The following is a 17,348-nucleotide window of genomic DNA, read 5'->3' as shown; positions in this document are numbered from 1 at the left end:
AAAGAGAGAGAGCGACATCCAAGCTTGACAAAACTCTAAAGAGCACGAGGTGGGAGGGAAAGAATGACGGGTCAAAAGCCTTCACTCCAGGAGCACTACACATGAAATACGTCTCGCACTTGATTTGATTTGCTCGCTTGCGTTTCTGGAGAAAGACTGAACTTTTCAGCTGCATCTGTGGAAAAAGGCACGACGAGCATGGATCATGAAAGCCGGCAGAGCTTTCCTTTGTGAATTATTTTGTGTTGGTTTTATCAAAAATGTCTCTGCTTGGAGATTCCAGCTAGAACTTCTTGGTTCTCTTCTTCTTCTCCTTCTTTCGCTTTCTCTGGGACGGCGTCTCCAGTTTTCTCGTCTCTCGATCCCAAGTTTCTTCGCGGCGTTTTATGGCTCGTACAGCCACTTCTCGGAATCAAGGCCGTAGTCGACCAGTTCCTCCGGTTTAAACCACAAGTTTATCTCGTTCTTTGCGGTTTCCGGCCCGTCGCTTCCGTGAATGATGTTCCTGATGGTAATAGTTTGAGTGAAGAAGTCAACTCTAGAAGAGAAAAAAATTAATAAAAGAGCTCACTACCTTCCAACAGAGATCGCCAGATCACCGCGAATTGTTCCAGGCTCCGAGTTGTGTGGACTTGTAGCTCCAATGAGTTTCCTTCCGTATTTTACCACTCCTTGACCTTCCCATACCTGGAAGAATAGTTGCGGTCAATAAAAATAAAAGCCGAAAAGCTCACCATGGCAACTACTGGACCCGAGCTCAGGAAATCGCAGAGTCCATTGAAAAATGGACGCTCCTTAAGATCGTCGTAGTGGAGCATAGCGAACTCCTTGGTAGGAGTCAGGATTTTGATTGCCACCAGCTTGTAGCCCTTCCTCTCGAAACGAGAAATTATCTCGGAAATCTGGTGAAAACAAAAGAAAAAAGAAGTGAAAAACGACGATAAAGTTGATCAAACTGAAAAGCAGCTTTTTCAAAGTTCTTCAAAGAAAAAAAATAAATTACCAGACCCCTTTGTACTCCGTCCGGCTTGATAGCAATAAAAGTTCGCTCAATCTGTCAATGAAAAACAAAGAAAAAATCGAAAGCAAACATTGTAAGCTCCTTTCCCGAACTAGTGAAAAAAACACAAATACCTCTGCGGCGTGCACAGTTGAAACCGCGGATCCCAGCACTGCTTACAAAAAGGAAGAAGTGAGAACTATAGATTGTCTCAAAGAAAACAATTCTTGCCAGGATAAAGTTCCTCTAGATCTTACCAGCAGCTGGAAGAGCAGCCGCAGCTAAAATCCATTTCGCGCTTGCCGTGCTCTCGTGAGTAGCACGAGCAGCAAAACTTAGCACGGACTGAGGAACTCCTTTGCAAATCGCGGCACTTCCAAAAGCTCTCCCATCTTTAAAGGCAAGTAAAAAAACGATCGTAAGTTCTTTACACGAAGATAAACAATAATTCCGTGTGAGACGCTACTGTGAAGCAAATCGAGCTAACCTAGCCAGAAATCTGGCCAAAAAGCTCAGGCACAGCTCTCCAGATCCCGCATTCCACTCGCAGCACGAAAGCATTACCCCTCCCAGATCTATCAGATCTAAAAACCTCCATTCCAGATCTAGATCGATTGTACCTTTGAGAGGAAGAGGCCGCGTCGATCTAGCCGATCCAAATGCCCTCCTCGCGACACCGGCAAAGAATTTGCTCCTCATTGCTGCTGGAAAAATGCCTAGAAAGCTTGGACTCCTGTCCGAAAAGAAGACCAAATCCTCCTCCAAATGGACGGCCACGTTTCCTTTGACCAAATTTGACCAATACCCGTTTACTAACCTTGACCACCATATCGAGAATCGAACCCCAGCTCTGCTCTTTAGCGTTGATCTGCGACGACCGCGCAAGGACACCGCGAAATACGGAATCCGTAGCCCAGGAGCGTATCTACCCAGGCAAAAGAACATATCGAATACAACATTAGCGTGGATACAAAAGCGTACAATCTGGTCGTGTTGTGTACATGCAATACGATAGAAAAATTAATACAAAATATTTCTACTCTTTCCAACCATGTCCTGGCACTGACAGTGGCCTCTGTAAAGAAGCTCATATGACGCTCCACCGACCCCTCACATTCATAATATACACTCCTTTTGTCAGGTAGGCAGCACAGAGCCCACTAACGGAGATAGCTTAGAATTAGGGCTAGGGCTCTGTTTCGCGCGTAAATTTGGGGCAGTTGGCTTTGGATTTGCGAGAGAAATGGCGAGAGCGGCAGTGGTGCTGGGTGTGGCGATCGCGCTGTTGTTTTGCTCGATCCATGGCGCTCGCGCCTGGTCCGCGAGCTGCTCGGATCCCTTCTTCAAGGCCTGCTATGGCGTCGTCCACAAATGCCCCGCGGGATGCCCCAAGGCGTGCCAGGTCGATTGCAAGTTTTGCAAGCCGATTTGCGGTGGGTCTTCTAACCCTCACGAGTCCCTCTCTCTGCTGCTGTCGCGAATCTGATCTCGTTTCTCTCGTCTGTGTGGCCCATTCGATTCGATTGAGATGATCCAGCGTGTGACAAGCCGGGAGCGGTGTGCCAGGACCCACGATTCATCGGCGGCGACGGGATAATGTTCTACTTCCACGGCAAGAAGGACAAGGATTTCTGCCTGGTCTCGGACAGAGATCTCCACATCAATGCGCACTTCATCGGCAAGAACAGGGCCGGATCCACGCGCGATTTCACCTGGGTCCAGGCGCTCGGGATCATGTTTGGCAGCCACAAGCTCTACGTGGGCGCCAAGAGGGCCTCGATCTGGGACGATTCCGTGGATCACATCTCCATAGCGCTGGACGAGAGCCCCGTCCTCGTCCCGGCGGGGCAGGGCTCGGCGGTGGAGTTCCCCTCTGCTGGGGACCTCAAGATCTCGCGCATTGCGCTCGCCAATGCCATCGCGGTGGAGAGGCCCGGGAGCTTCCGCGCGGTGGTGAGGGTGGTGCCCATCACCGCGGAGGAATCGCGCGTCCACCGCTACGACATCACGGCCGACGATTGCTTCGCGCACCTCGAGGTGAATTTCAAGTTTGGGGATCTGTCGCGCGACGTGCACGGGGTGCTCGGCCAGACGTACGCGGCGGGGTTCCGGAGCCGGGTGAAGATCGGCGTCGCCATGCCCGTCATGGGCGGGGAGAAGCGATTCGCGGTGTCATCGCTCTTCAACTCCGATTGCGAGGTGTCGCGGTTCCAGGAATCCGCAGCACAGCTCGGTGCCGGCGAGGATGTGATTGAGATGAAGAGCAAGGCAGGGATGGCTTTGCCGTCAATGGAGTGTCACAGCGGGGACGGAAGCAGGGGAATGGTGTGCCGGCGCTAGAGTTAGTAAACGGCATAAAAGTATATTCTGTGCTATGTTTCATTTCGGTTTGCTTACTCAATAACATTAAGTTTAGATTAGTTTTGAGTTTACTTTTTATTTCTTAAGCTCAAGTAAAGCTCAGTTTGAGTTGTTATTAACTAAAACTTTCTAATGTTGCGTTCGTGTTTTACTAAAGAAAAGAGATTTTTAGGGGTGACTATTACGTTTCTAGAATATTATATGCTTACAATCAATATTTGAAGTGGCTTACATTAAAACACGTTCCAAATGGTATTGCTACTTATATTCTTATTAATTTTAATAATAAAAAGGGTTACTTTAAACTCTGATTCTGAAATATTCGATCGAAAGGCAAATAGAGGCAAATATGTGAGGTTGAGGAGCAGCAGTATTGGCAGAAAAAAGAGGACCAGCTGAGGAAGAAGGAGGGCCGGCTGAGGGAAGAAAAGCTTATCCTACTCAAAGGTTTGGTCTTGGCTTGTTCTGACAAATTTTGTTTTTGCAACGCCTACTGCCCTTGCCCTTTACTTACGTGTGCTTCCTTGTGGATCTGGTTACTTGTGTGTTCATTGGTCTCCTTGCCTTCTATGTGCTCGTTCAAAGCTTAATTGTTTGATCTTGTTGACGCTGCTGCTGGATCGCTACAATGCCGTCCATCGAGATGTGCAAGCTCTCTTGGACAAGTATGGAACCAAATACATAGAGCAGATCAAGTACTTGCTAAGCCGAGTGATTTTAAAGCCAGCTATCCAGACGTTTGCAAAAGGGACGGTTTTCCAAGCTCCTGACAGTCCTAAACCTTGCCTTCTCTGGCATTGCCTGCCTCCACATACATTCTGGATCAAGTGGACATAACACACCCTGGCCTGGTGGTACTTTTCGATGTTTCTGGCCCTGGAAAGACTCAGATTGCAGTGGACCGTTCGGCTCTGTATCTTGTTCCTATGGGACGGATTGGAATGGAGGGCTCCGCAGGCTTAGATGCCGCTAATGGTTCTGTATCCAGGAAACCAGTCAATTCCGATGCACGTGACATGGTGCTGCTTCAAAGCTGTTCTCCTCAGCAGATTCTTCATCCTAGACAAGTTGAAGGAGGTAGCACAGGAGGGTAGAAAGCACAATTCAGTGAGGAGTGGGCGTGGCAAAAGGGTAGTTACGTAAAAGAGGGGGGTGATATGCATTTGTCCCTAACAAGAAGCATGCCACTTCAGGTTTGGGCCAAATACTGGTTGTTTAAGTAGGTTGGATTTCACTTCCTGGCAGAACTAAGTGAGCTATTGTATCCCCGAGCTGACCGTGTGGGGAGAGATGGCGTTCTAAATGTTAAACTACTTGAGTTAATATCCAGTGACTGTGGGATCGAGGAGGTATTTGATCGTTTGATTAAGACGGACGACGAATGCCAGGTGGTGCAGGACAACTTGGTTAATAGGTTTGATTCACCTGTCAATAACAAGATCTCTTTTGGATGGGTTTTTAGCGTTGTTTGATGGCTGGGTTTCGCACACTCTGTTTGAGCGTCGCATAAACACTGCAATTAAAATCGTTTATTTCTGAAAAGTTACCGCAGCAAAGCAACTGCTTACTTTGTTGAATACGAGAGTACAGGCCAATGGCAGTTAACACTTTGGGACGGAGTTCGCCATTTCCTACAAAAGTGTGTAGGACTTTTTTAGGAAGCATGTCAAGAGGGTTTGATTCAATACGGACTTGCAAGGTTGCATGCCTATGGGACGCTTGAAGTGCAAGATTTGGATTCTTTGACGGAAGGGTCAGACACAGCAAAAGTGCTACTGCGTATTGAGGAGCCTCTTGTTCTCCATTTTTTGTGGCACTATTTAGAAGTTGGCGAACCATCAGGACTGCTTACGGTTATAACGCCCAGTCAAGAAGCAGCGGAATTGGGGACGGATACGAAATGATTGCAGTGGAGATGATTGCAAAAGCAATGGATGGGATGCAACCTGCAAATTTGATCTCTAGGTTTCTTCAAGATGATGTGTACACGGTCACTTCACATGAGTTAGAGATTCCAGCCAAGATTGTGAAACCAAGGATCCACAGTGAACAGATGGCGCAGATGAGACACAAGGCTCGAATGTGCATGCTGTCAACACCGGATTTGGGTCAGACGCCTGTTTTTCTTAGATATGTCAGGTGAGAGTTCCTAGGGAGATTGTGGTTAAGTCTCAGAGACTGACACTGCTTCGCAGCAGCAACACCCGATGACCCTTATTCCCGTTCTTGTGCAAGTTAAGACAAGTAAGACACTTTACCAGGTAATGTAATTTGAAGTTTTCCTTTTATTGTAGGGTAGTGCTTTTTACTTGGATCTGAACAAGTTTTCCCAACACAAGAGTACATTCAAGTAGCTGGTGCTAACGAGAGTTATCTCGTAATGGGTGTATTAAACTCTGGGTTTCTACAGACTTTGTCATTCTGGTGTAACCTCTATTTGAGGGAGGAAGCATACAGCAGTCAAGTTTCTATTAGAAGAGGTGAAAAGAAGATGAAAGTGGATCCCGGCATAATAATGGCTTTGTTGATTCATGGCTGGATGTTTGTTCATAAAGATGCCATTTGAGTAATGATTAAAAGTTAAACATAAACTCCATTTTTCTTTTCCCCTCTGGGAAGACTGTTATCTATTCTAAGTTGCGGCAACAAGGTGGTGTGCACGTGAAAGAATGCTTTTCAAGAAAGAAGTTTCCAACAAGTAAATGAGACTGAAAATCTTTTTGCTGAATGTTTTGAATATCACGCTAGTGGATCTTCTGGGATTGACAAGTGTTATAGTTGGTTTCTGGTGCATTGCAGCCTGTAAAAATTTCATGATGATCAACTATTAGACATAGAAAATAGCATCAAAACAATTATCTTATTATATATCATGCAAGCATGTGATATTCATTATTTTGTCTTATTTGTCAAGGATTTTTTCGACAAAAGAAGAGTTGACATCTTGCCACTACATCAATTTTATAATTTTTTTAATCAATTTTGTGGAAGGAAAATCACCACCTTTTAGTCCCATCAATATGGTGGAGGGAAATCACCACACCTTTTAGTCTCATTTACAATCTTTCATTTATATCATAAACTTTAGTGTTTAATTGACTAGCTTAGGTATTTTCTTAGTGATTGTACTTGAAAGTGTGCTTCTCACCTTTTGAGTTGCAAATTTCCATCAAGGATATTCATTTAAGTTTAATCCTACACCACATAAGAGGATGATGTTATGTATTTCTCTCATAGGATTTAAATTCAAGACTTATAAAGACTCTAAAATAGTTTGATGACTTTATACTTAAGAGTGTTCAAACTTTTTCTTCTTTATTTTTGTATTTTATTAATAATATCATCATCTCAATATAATTTGATTTTATGAGGTTAGACTAGGGCAAACTTATGAGTTAAAGTGTTTATCTTGTTCTCAAGTAAATTTATGAGTATAGGTTTTTTTTGGAACAGATTGTTTAAGTTAGTAATTTGGATTGCTTATTCAGAGTTTTGGGTTTTTTTTCCAAGAGGCTGCCATTTATTAATGAGGAATTTGCCTTTTTAGTTCATAATTATAAAGGGGTTTAGCTTTACTAAATGATCAATCAATGTGTTTGCAAGTGGAGATTATAAAAGCTGAACATCTAGATATGAGGCCTTTTAAAAACTTGTCATTTATCTCTTTGATTGTGATGTTTATAATCAAAAATATTTTTCTTAGTAATTCTATAAAACATTTACCATTATATAGTTTATGACATTCTCTATATATTCCTTTGGTGAAAATTAAAGAATCACGAAAATAAACTTATAATTCTAGAAATAACAATCTATCTCTTATTGTGGTGATTATTATTATGTCTTCAACACCACTACCACTATATTGAGGAAATAAGAAACTGCAGAAACACAAAACAATAGAAAATATTTATTGCATTTTACAAGATCTAAGTTGTAAGCAACTAAAGAGAGGTTGTCTACTAAAGCTATAAATTTTTTAATTGGTTAAAGATCATTAGATATATAAAATAAAGTATCTTTAAATTTGAGTAGTACTAGGTTATATGACCTCCTAAAAAGTCTAAATTCAAAAATTTACACAATCTTTATGTAAGAAGTGACTCTAGCCTTAATATTATTTATCTATCACTATATTTAGATTTATTATTTTCATTTGTGTTGCAAATATAACTTCGAGTATCAAAAGATACTTATTAGCCAATCTTTATAAATACTCTCTCCTTACTGCTATAATAGCAAGAGGTTGATATTGTTGGTTCCTCTTATAATCTCTTCCCAAGCTAATTGAGAAACTAAAACCAAAAGGGCACTAAAGAATGATAAGTTGTCATTAAATCAAGTATACTTAGCATAGTGATGAGAATTTTATATTGTTAACTTGCACTTGTTAGTGTTGAGAACCCACTTGATATTAAAACTAATTCCTCAAATATCGCAAGGGGTTTTAATGTATAGTAGAAATAGTGGTTAGGTTGTATAGCTAACCACTCGAGATATTAATTTTCTACTAGGTTATATCACTTTTTGTTCTATGTCTAGCTTGGGTTTAAGCCCAAGCTCTATGTTGTTTAGTCGGTGGGGTATTTTCCTTCTCGCTTTAAGCCATATGTATGCCGAAATTGTGTTAATTACTATCTGACACTATTTTGTATATAAGAGCTAGATATGGGGAGCTAGTGTTCATAAAGGATATTAAGTGCATACTTGAATCTTTATTTCATAGTGCAATGGGCTTAAAATTTGGCTTTAAATTTAAGTGTGTTACATTTGGTATCAAAGGAATTGTCTCAATGATTCCTATTCATTTTTTGTTGGAGTTTTTAACTATAGTTGCATACATAGAAACTTTTCTAGTAGATCCAAAGCAACTCATGTGGGATTAGTTATATTGCATAGCCGACCACTTGAGACATTAATTTGGCTTCTGCTAGGCTATATTGCTTTTTGTTTTGCATTTGATTTGGGTCTAAACCCAAGGTCTATGCTACTCTAGTCAATAGGGTACCTCCTCCTCATATTATACCATTAGTATGCTGAAATTATGCTAGACATTATATAACATTATTTTATATGTAAGAGTTGAATATAGGGAGTTAGTGCTTATAAAGGATATTGAGTATGTACTAGACCCTTATTTAATAATGCAAAAAACTTGGAGTTTAACTCTAAATTTAGGTGCACTACAATTTGGCAATGTTATTTATATAGCTATATCATATGTTGATCAAGCCTTTAATGTTTCTCCAATCCTTGGATGTGTAATAGATAGAAACAATATACTATTTAACAAATCTCCTTAAAGTTGGATATATACTAGAGTAAGTTTTTCATTATTTTATTAAATATATTTCTAACAGTTATGCATATTAGTTTGAAAACATATAAGATAATTGGTCATAAGTGTGTTACTAATTAATACATTTGGGAGGTTCCAAATGTATAATAGGGATAATGATTGGATTGCATGGCTAACCACTTGAGACATTAATTTTTTGTTAGGTTATGTCGCTCAATAGGGTATTTTCCTCCTTGTGTTAGATTATTGGTATTGCAAAATTGTGCCAAACACCGTCTGACACCATTTTGCATGTAGAACCTAGATACAAAGAGTTAATATTTATAAGGGATATTAAATGCATACCCAAACCCTCATTTCATAGTGTAATGGGTTTAGAGTTTGGCTCCAAATTTAAATGTGCTACACTTGGTATCAAAAGAATTGTTTCAGTGATTTTTATTCATTTTTTGTTGGAGTTTTTGACTCTAATTGTATACATAAAGACTTTTCTAGTAAATCTAAAACAACTTGTGTAGGATTGGTTAGATTGCATAGTTGACCACTTGAAATATTAATTTTGTTTTTACAAAATTATGTTACTCCTTGTTTTATGTCCAACTTAGGTTTAAGCCCAAGGTCTATGCTGCTTTAGTTGGGGTACCTTCCTCTTCATATTATGCCACCAGTATGCTGAAATTATACTAAATACCATCTGACACCATTTTATATACATGAGCTGGATATAGGGAACTGGTGCTCATAAGGGATATTAACTATGCATCAGACCCCATTTAATAGTATAACAGACTTGGAGTTTAGCTCTAAATTTAGATGTGCTACAATTTAGCAATGTTATTTATGTAACTATATCAAATGTTGATCAAGCCTTTAATGCTTCTTCAATCCTTGGATGTATGATAGATAGGAGTAATACACAACCTCTTGCATATTTAACAAATCTTCTTGAAGTTGGATATATACTAGAGTTAGTTTTATTAAATATATTTCTACCGTTTCCACATCTGCAAACTAGAGAGAGGCCTCCTTCCTTTTCCTTCTAACTTTTCTCATATGTCTCTCTAGCAGCTTATTAAACATACCACACACTCTATTGCTAATATAGAATCTCAATGTTGGCATTTTTCCTATGCCCCACCCATATCCTTGGAAATCCATCACCACCTTGTCTCCCTAGAAAATTTGTCTGCCACCTCTAAGAAGTCCATTGCTGTGACTTGATCCTTGAAGCCACCAATGCTTCAACCTTTGTCACCTAGTGATTTTATGTGTCCAAAACCCAAGATGAAAAGGAGGTATTCATAAACCAGTGTTGTGTGAAAAAAGGTCATTCAATGAGGTATTGCATCCTCCACATGAGCATATATTATTAGGCCACTAACTATGTATATGCAATTGGTTAAATTAGGACATTGAAAATTTATAATTATGAGCATGTTTAAACACAAGATGCTAATGGTAAAAGATCCTAGAATATCCAAGTATATTTTCAATATATCCACTAACTATTAAACCAATACTTGAATTAAAGAAATATAAAGATTTTTGGGGCAAATGAATGTTTTTCTCTCTCTATTTACTAGAGTCTGCCTAATATTTGCAATCCAACTAGACTTGAATCTTAAACATTTATTTACAGGATTTAAACACCTTTTATATATTCATATGTATAAACATGAGTGTGACTAGATTATTTTCCAAGTATCTTATAAAAATAGCTTGGAGCACAGCAAAATATTCCACTCCTAAAAACTTTCTACTAAGAGTATTCACCAATTTTTTTTTTATAAATAAAATATATTGTATCGAATGATGTATATCCTGTTACAAAATATATTTTACTCATATGACTATATATATAGTACTTATAGATCTTTTCACGGGGCAAGAAAACTAACTGGTCTGGCTCTCTCCATTAAGTCTATTTGGCAAGTGCTCCCGTGGCCAGGTATTTGGAATGCTTTCAATTCTTTTTGCTGCAGATGGTCGAGTAAGCAGTGGCTGTATGCTGCCTCCAATACATTGAAGTAGAACTCTATGTATATTTCTCATGTATAAAGTGCTATATACATTCCCTACTTTCTTCATATGATTAATATCCAAATAACCACCTGTGAAGCATGTGGAATGTAACATGCAAGCCCAGACTTGAACGCAAGCAGAAATTCACTCCCTGTATTGTTTCGTGCCTCCAAGACCATGTTAAAGTTGGATGTTTGGACAGAATATTCCTATCATTGCACTCAAACATGCTGCATGGATGTGTACTCGTGCCCGCCCACACGTAGTACCACGAGGACTCCGGCTAGCTTCGGACAAAAGACGCTCTCCCCAATGTTGTACATTAGCAGAGCAGCCATTCCCTGTCCACTGGCCACACGGGCATAAACAAGGTGCTCTATGGGCCTCCTTGCAAGAACTTCTTAGTCTCATCAAACCACTGTGCATGAGGTCCATTTGATCGTGATGTATGCAGCAACAGGTGTCGAATTCCCGCAATGGCTTCACATAGCGTGGTATCAGCCAGCAAAAAGTACTGATGCTGACCTTGATACTGTCATTGTCTAGGCAGAAATCAGCATAGGATAAAATTAGGCCTCCATGGAAACATGAGAACTGACCTGGCTCATTCGAGGTAATGCCGAGGATGTTGGAAGCTTAAGAACCTCTCTTCTCCTCGTAGAAACTCGGGTACTCTCCCTGTAACTTTGAATTGTGTGAGCAGTAGAACCATCCACCGCATCACAACGTAAGTCTGCGGTGCCAATCGATCCACTTCTTCTGTCCCACAAGTATGGCCTGGTGTTGCGATGCCTCATGCCTCAGCCTTTGGTTGCGAACACTGATCACTGATGACAGACCCCAGGGCACTTTCTCGCAAACAAGCATCTGGATTACCGCATGCTTAGCCGCCCTGGTCAATGCTGCGATTGAAGCCCTGGCTACAATGTTTGAGATTGAGCAGAGCCTCATCTGCCTGGTTGCTGGGGAGGGCCGCCCTCAAGCTTTCATCCATGTCTCGATGTCGTCCTCATGATGTCTTGCGTTACCTCCACAAGATAGTTCTTGCATTGCTTGCAAAGTAGCTCCACCAGGGAGGTCGACCTTGCTATGATCTCCCATACCCACCAGTGGTGCCACACTCTCTTGAACAGCATCTGCCATTGCTAAGCGTTGGGCGGTGGAGATAATAAATATTCCTCTAATTACAACCAATGGGTTTGATCCTGCAAAAATTCAATCTGCAAGCGCTTAAAGCACTAGCTAGGCTATGTCTCCATGAATCCAGCAATGTCCTTGCAAGTGGACCGAAAGAAGGGGTAAAGTTTCGTACCCCACAATGAGAGAAAGTTTAGATTCCAGCCTCCATCCATCCATGGATCAATCTGGCCGACGAACGTTCACACCCTAGCAACTTTTCAATACCCAAGATGCGTTTCGATCAATGTCAATCTCTCCTGAAACATGTTTTCATACGCAAGCTTTCTCAGCACTGCACGAATTGATTCGTGAATTGTACAGAGCAAGCTCGATTCGTAGCCATTGTCTTGTATAGGAAAATTCGTTTCGGCCAAGCGAGAAAAAAGTCTTTCCAAAGGGAAAAGTTCATTATAATTTGCGAATCATATTGGACCGACCATTTTCCAGCCAGTTGCTGGATCGCGGGTTCCACACCAAAGATTTCTGTGATTTCAACCGAGCCAGAGCCACGGGAATAATCACCAAATCTCGTGTCAATGTCTTTCTATTCTACTTGTGCTCTTTCGAGGTCACAAAACTGGAATTTTTCAAATTTGTATAACGATTTACATGGTGTAGGTTTTTTGATAGAACTTTCTTGGCTGACAATCAGCTGGAGCGGATCAAAGTGTAGAATCCAGCTCCCAGTTGAGTTCCCAAAATCGGCCCAAAGAAGTACACCCACAATCCTCTGTATTCTCCAGCAGCAAGAGCCGGACCAAATGTCCGAATGGGATTCATGGAAGCTCCAGAGATTGCACTAAACAATACCACCAAACTTGTCAACTAGCAAAGAAAAGGGTGAATCTCTCTTCCTAGAATGCTGGATAAAAGAACTACCAACTTTGCTAATCAAGCAAGAAGAGGAAGATCGAAGAGAACTAGAAACCTGGCAAGGAGATTGTTGAGATAGACTGTAGCGGCCACTGCCACCGCTGCCGAGTCTCCAATTGCATGTGGATCCGTCGCCACTGCTGTAACAACAAACATCAAGATGGCAGATATGACGAGCTCCACCGCGAAGGATTGCCACTCGGTGTTGGAGGGGACGGTCACCCCGGCATGGATGTTTGGATCTCCCTGGAATAACGCGTTGAGCAGGAAAGAGGCACACACAGATCCCAGGAACTGCGCTCCAGAGTAGAGTGGAACCTTTCAAATAGAACAAGAGAAGAAACAGAGTTTAGCGATTAGATAGAAACGGGACAGGAGCTTCGAACCTGTATCCATGGGAATCGGCCGAGCGAGGCAAAGGCGAGAGAGACGGCTGGATTGACATGGGCACCGGAGATGTGTCCAGTGGAGAAGATGACGATCATGACCGTCAATGCGGCCCCGGCCGAGATTCCATGTATCCCAAAGCCGTTGGATGGCTTGCTCGCCAGGATCGCGGTGCCCGCGCAGCCGAGGAGGAGCACGAGAGAGCCCAAGAACTCCGCCAAGACCTTCACGAACGAATCCAAGGAACACATCGTTAATTGCCCCAGTTTATAAAGTTTTTGCGATGATGATCATCACCAAACCTTTTTCAAGAGTTCCAAGCTTCTTGGGCGGCTTTGGATTTTGTCGCCGCCGACCGCAATGATGGCGTTGTCACCTTGCTCCAGGTCTAGAGAATTTGGGAAAGTGTCCTGGAGAGGCATTTCTAGCTAATCCTTTTTGCGAGATTTTTTCGTTGCTTTCAGGTGATTGACGATGATGATGACGATCAAAAGGATAGAGTGGGCAAGAATTCTACGATAAAGACGAAGAGGAGGAAGGGGGAGATTGCTAGATCGAGGAAAGCGCTGCGATAGGTCCGGGATCAAGCCACGGTGCCACATTTATACACGCAAACAACTCGCCAGTTTTTTAACACCTGTAAACACATAAAGTTTTTTCACTGATATTCCATTTCCAAAGGATCAAAAAACATTTGGGACGGACTTTGCCCGGATCGATTTTCTTGACTGGATCAAATGCCACGTAAACCACATAACGCGCATGCAGTGCTATGATGCTGGAAAGGGTGGTGGGAGATTTATCACCAGAGAATTGAAGATTAGGAAAAAGAACACGCACTCTTGGATCGCTCCTCGGATTTTTGGACATGTAGCACCGCCCTGATCCAGGTGATTGAAAGTGAAAGGATCGAGGAAGATATAATCGAGGGAGAATCGCATTGATAAATAAATATAATGTTGATTTGCTTGACACGCCATTCATATGATTGAGCCGTCAAGGAAACATTGAGAAGAACGCGTGACACTATTTGGGTTATTGCGAGAATATGCTAAAACTTATGCTCCAAAGCATATTCCGTTTTTTTTATTGACTTTGTAAAACGGAGAAATAGAGGCTAGGGTTTGGTGTTTTGTGGTTTCTCTCTCTCGGGGGTGGATCGGCGCGCCGGACGGGGATTGGATCGATCGCCTCAGCTGCAATGTAGGCGGGCGATCGCTTGGATGGAGTCCAAATTCGTGTCCAAGGCCAAAACAGGTGATCATTCCATTTTCTTTGCTTTTCTTTGGATCGATCGATCGTTTGCCCAGCTTTCCAGAATGCTGCGGCCAAGGCGGAGCGCGTGCTGACTGAAATCAAGGCGGATTTTGTATCGGAGTTTTCTTCTCACGCACAAGGTTGTGTGACTTTGTTTGTTTTTCATTCGAAGGTTTGGAGAGAGTTTATTTTTTATGTTTTAGATGAGCCGGGAGAGCTTCCTTGGGTCGGGAAAACGGAGCTGGAAAAGGGTCTCGAAGAGGAATGCCGCAGAAGAATCCTGGAAGTTTCCAAGGTACGTGGAGGTTCTTTCATCTCTGGTGCAGGTGTCTTAGCTGTTCTCGCAGAGCTCGGATTTTCTTTACTGCGAACCGGATGGGGGAATGCAAGTTGACATGGAAGCTGCGATGCGTATCTTGGAGGTACTGGAACTGTTCTTTTCATCTTACCGAGGAATTAAAATCTTTTCAACTGTCAGCTAGACAAAGACCTTCAGGGTCTGCGTTTTCACTTTGTTCCCAAAGCGATGAAGGAGAAGGAATTTTGGAGGCGGTACTTTGCAGCTGTCAGGCGAGTTAAACGGGGTTTATATTCGAACGAGACCGTACATCCCGTTGCTAGCATTGCCAGAGAGGTTCTCGACATGGGAGATGCTGCTTACGAGAGCTTACATGAGATGTTTGCTTTTCCGCAGAGTCCCACAAAGGATCCGGCTGAGGAGGAGGCATATAAGAAGGCCGTCACTGTGGCTGCTATACCTCCATCTATTCTTGTGAGACGTCTCGCTTCTGCAACCGAGTACGTGCTTTTTTCTTTTTCTTTCCCGAAGGAATTTGATCTCTGTCCGAATTTTAGAGTTGGAAGGTGTTTCGAAACTTGCAAGGACTTGGCTTTGTCCGAGATCACGGATAAAGACCCTAGTGACTGGTCATCTCTTGTCTCGGGACTAAAGAAGATCTCTTTACGGGAAAAGGATAAAAGGACCAAAACGCAAATTCGGAGTTCTGGAAGGTACCATTCTTTATTGTGGTCGCTTTTTGACGCAGGTAGTGCCGTTGTTTAAACTTTTGCTCGATATAATTCTTTGAGACATTGCAGAAACTCAACATCAAGGCAGTTTCAAGAAGTTCTCTAGCCAGCACAAGCTTCCCGAGGAGCTACACGGTGCTCCTCCTGAAAGCTTTGTTTCACAGCTAGCAGAAGTTATTGCTGGTCTGAAAGTCGAGCACAAGATGGCAGAGTTTTGGCTAGAGGTCATGAAAGAGGTACTTATGCTTTTAACTTTTTATGTCGAGGATCCTTGAAATTTTTGGAACAGTGCAGGCGACGCTGGGAGGAGGGACAACCAATTCCTCGCATGCCAAAGGATTCTAGCCCCGATCTAAATTACTGCCTTCTCTTTCAACAATTACAAGTATTGAATTGCTGCATTGCAAGGAGGCATCGGCGATGTGCTGCCTTGGATTCTTTGAACGCTCCACAGGAGCGCTTTCCTACAGACTCTGGAAGTGATAACCCGGATATGCACTTCGCCAGACTCAAAGATGGCCAGGTGGTTCCGAGGTATTGTGTGGATCGACGAGCGGAAAATCTGATAATGTTGGAAACTGGCGAGCCAATATTTTCTCCCGTCACACAGGTATTAGATGCGTTCTTTCTGTCCTTGCGAATTTCTCATTGTTGTGATCTGTAGGAAGGGCCTGTTCTGACTGAAGAATTGATCAAAGAAACCGAGGAGCTGGTGCTGCGGACTGGAAGGTAACGTATAACACTTTTGTTTCCTTGTTTCTATTTCTCTGCGTGGTAAATGGAATTACTGCAGTTTTGGCGCTGGGTGCTCGCAGCTGTTTTCCGACATGCAAGCGTTCAAGGTGAGCTTCTTTGATAAATTCGAAGGACGTTTTATATAGCATTGGATGTTGTTGCAGGCTGCTAATCCCGGATGTATCCTGGAAGACTTTGTCCGATGGTATTCGCCGCTCGACTGGACAGAAGAAAATCCGGTAGGAAAGGGCGATGAGCCATCGCTTCGGGGCTCCCTCAGCACAAGGATGAGAAGTGAAGGTATTCAATCACGAGAGGCTCTCAAAATTTGCAAATTCTTAACATACATCTCTAACAACAGGTAACTTGTGGCAAGAGCTTTGGTTGTCAGCGCGTCCAGTTCCAGCCGTGATGCAAGCGCCTCTGTTCGACGAAGAACTAGCAGGGTATTACTGTTGCCATCGTTGTTGTGGTTAGCTTAACTGTTTTCTTCCAGTGAGAGCACCCTGGAGGCGCTAGAAAAGATTAGTCCTGGTGATTTTTTCGAGCAATTATTTACAACAGCTGTGAGTCTGCTATTTCTTTTTTCCTTGTTGTAAGCAGTAGAAACTCTTAACAGGTAAGCGCTGGATTCGCCATAGCTGAAGCAAACCCATCAGCTGCGAAGGATCCTCTGCAACGATGTCTTAAGGAATGCCGGGACTATATACTCTCCACATGTCACAGGCATATGGATTCCGGAACTCTAGAAGATCTGTGCGAGGTAGATGTATTTCCTTCATTTCACAAGCCTTAGTACTCTTCCTTATTCTTTGCGAAGGTGTATGAACTTATGGAGAGGGCGATCCGAGCACCATCAGAGGAGCTCGCTGGAAAGGCCGAGTCCAAGACCATCTTGGCCGATATCCGGAAGTTACTGCAAAAGAAGCAGACCTCGTACGAGGACCAGCACCAGCAGCATCCTCCCAGCAGCAATCACCACAATGCAGTGAGCAGCGTCGTCAAGTTCTTCGAGTCCAAGTTTGATAGAAAGAACAAACAGGCTCCAAGTCCAATTGAAGGCGAAGAGAAGAAGCTGTGCTCCACCGAGAGTGGCGACTGGACAATAGTTTGATGGTACTCTCAGCCATCCTGTACATAAAAGAAAGAAAAACCAAAGTGATACGTCTCAAATACACACGCCCCTGCTGTAAAAACTCGGTCGAG

The 17,348-nt window shown here is 42.7% G+C and overlaps 4 protein-coding genes across 4 annotated transcripts; 2 read left to right on the top strand and 2 right to left on the bottom strand.

The window, feature by feature from the left end:
* Nucleotides 1-199: 199 nt before the first annotated feature.
* Nucleotides 200-1,771, bottom strand: LOC9655133 (nucleoside diphosphate kinase 3). Its single transcript, XM_002963175.2, has 7 exons — nt 1,621-1,771; nt 1,258-1,392; nt 1,135-1,172; nt 1,004-1,054; nt 735-902; nt 575-687; nt 200-505 (listed from the first exon to the last, which is right to left on the bottom strand). Exons 1-7 carry the CDS (start codon nt 1,697-1,699, stop codon nt 385-387), a joined length of 705 nt encoding a protein of 234 aa, XP_002963221.1. The 5' UTR covers nt 1,700-1,771; the 3' UTR covers nt 200-384.
* A 389-nt stretch (nt 1,772-2,160) lies between these two features.
* LOC112344224 lies at nt 2,161-3,432 on the top strand. The gene is made up of 2 exons (XM_024668616.1): nt 2,161-2,433; nt 2,538-3,432. Exons 1-2 carry the CDS (start codon nt 2,244-2,246, stop codon nt 3,338-3,340), a joined length of 993 nt encoding a protein of 330 aa, XP_024524384.1. The 5' UTR covers nt 2,161-2,243; the 3' UTR covers nt 3,341-3,432.
* A 9,012-nt stretch (nt 3,433-12,444) lies between these two features.
* Nucleotides 12,445-13,644, bottom strand: LOC9655132 (aquaporin NIP6-1). The gene is made up of 4 exons (XM_002963174.2): nt 13,424-13,644; nt 13,121-13,345; nt 12,790-13,052; nt 12,445-12,660 (listed from the first exon to the last, which is right to left on the bottom strand). The coding sequence occupies exons 1-4, from the start codon at nt 13,541-13,543 to the stop codon at nt 12,510-12,512; spliced, it is 759 nt and encodes a 252-aa protein (XP_002963220.2). The 5' UTR covers nt 13,544-13,644; the 3' UTR covers nt 12,445-12,509.
* A 604-nt stretch (nt 13,645-14,248) lies between these two features.
* Nucleotides 14,249-17,325, top strand: LOC9643430 (rab3 GTPase-activating protein catalytic subunit). Its single transcript, XM_024667227.1, has 16 exons — nt 14,249-14,378; nt 14,432-14,518; nt 14,582-14,673; nt 14,726-14,800; nt 14,857-15,012; nt 15,073-15,176; nt 15,234-15,424; nt 15,477-15,643; nt 15,697-16,017; nt 16,072-16,136; nt 16,201-16,249; nt 16,307-16,442; nt 16,504-16,588; nt 16,639-16,708; nt 16,762-16,905; nt 16,963-17,325. Exons 1-16 carry the CDS (start codon nt 14,345-14,347, stop codon nt 17,254-17,256), a joined length of 2,070 nt encoding a protein of 689 aa, XP_024522995.1. The 5' UTR covers nt 14,249-14,344; the 3' UTR covers nt 17,257-17,325.
* The last annotated feature ends 23 nt before the right edge of the window (nt 17,326-17,348 follow it).

This window comes from Selaginella moellendorffii, unplaced genomic scaffold (genome assembly GCF_000143415.4).
Source record: "Selaginella moellendorffii unplaced genomic scaffold, v1.0 SELMOscaffold_3, whole genome shotgun sequence".
Classification (NCBI taxonomy): Eukaryota; Viridiplantae; Streptophyta; class Lycopodiopsida; order Selaginellales; family Selaginellaceae; genus Selaginella; species Selaginella moellendorffii.
This window is presented reverse-complemented; position numbering and strand designations above follow the sequence as displayed.

What these genes read in the sequence shown, in the direction of transcription:
- LOC9655133 (XM_002963175.2), bottom strand. Translation starts at nt 1,699, where the DNA reads ATGAGGAGCAAATTCTTTGCCGGTGTCGCGAGGAGGGCATTTGGATCG. An exon ending in GGCTGCTCTTCCAGCTGCTG is followed by an intron (nt 1,173 to 1,257) that starts GTAAGATCTAGA and finishes TTTTGTAAGCAG; the next exon opens with TGCTGGGATCCGCGGTTTCA. An exon ending in CTGGCGATCTCTGTTGGAAG is followed by an intron (nt 506 to 574) that starts GTAGTGAGCTCT and finishes TATTACCATCAG; the next exon opens with GAACATCATTCACGGAAGCG.
- LOC112344224 (XM_024668616.1), top strand. Translation starts at nt 2,244, where the DNA reads ATGGCGAGAGCGGCAGTGGTGCTGGGTGTGGCGATCGCGCTGTTGTTT. An exon ending in GTTTTGCAAGCCGATTTGCG is followed by an intron (nt 2,434 to 2,537) that starts GTGGGTCTTCTA and finishes GAGATGATCCAG; the next exon opens with CGTGTGACAAGCCGGGAGCG.
- LOC9655132 (XM_002963174.2), bottom strand. Translation starts at nt 13,543, where the DNA reads ATGCCTCTCCAGGACACTTTCCCAAATTCTCTAGACCTGGAGCAAGGT. An exon ending in GCCGATTCCCATGGATACAG is followed by an intron (nt 13,053 to 13,120) that starts GTTCGAAGCTCC and finishes TCTATTTGAAAG; the next exon opens with GTTCCACTCTACTCTGGAGC. An exon ending in CTCAACAATCTCCTTGCCAG is followed by an intron (nt 12,661 to 12,789) that starts GTTTCTAGTTCT and finishes GGTATTGTTTAG; the next exon opens with TGCAATCTCTGGAGCTTCCA.
- LOC9643430 (XM_024667227.1), top strand. Translation starts at nt 14,345, where the DNA reads ATGGAGTCCAAATTCGTGTCCAAGGCCAAAACAG. An exon ending in CACAAGGATGAGAAGTGAAG is followed by an intron (nt 16,443 to 16,503) that starts GTATTCAATCAC and finishes CTCTAACAACAG; the next exon opens with GTAACTTGTGGCAAGAGCTT. An exon ending in AGCAATTATTTACAACAGCT is followed by an intron (nt 16,709 to 16,761) that starts GTGAGTCTGCTA and finishes AACTCTTAACAG; the next exon opens with GTAAGCGCTGGATTCGCCAT.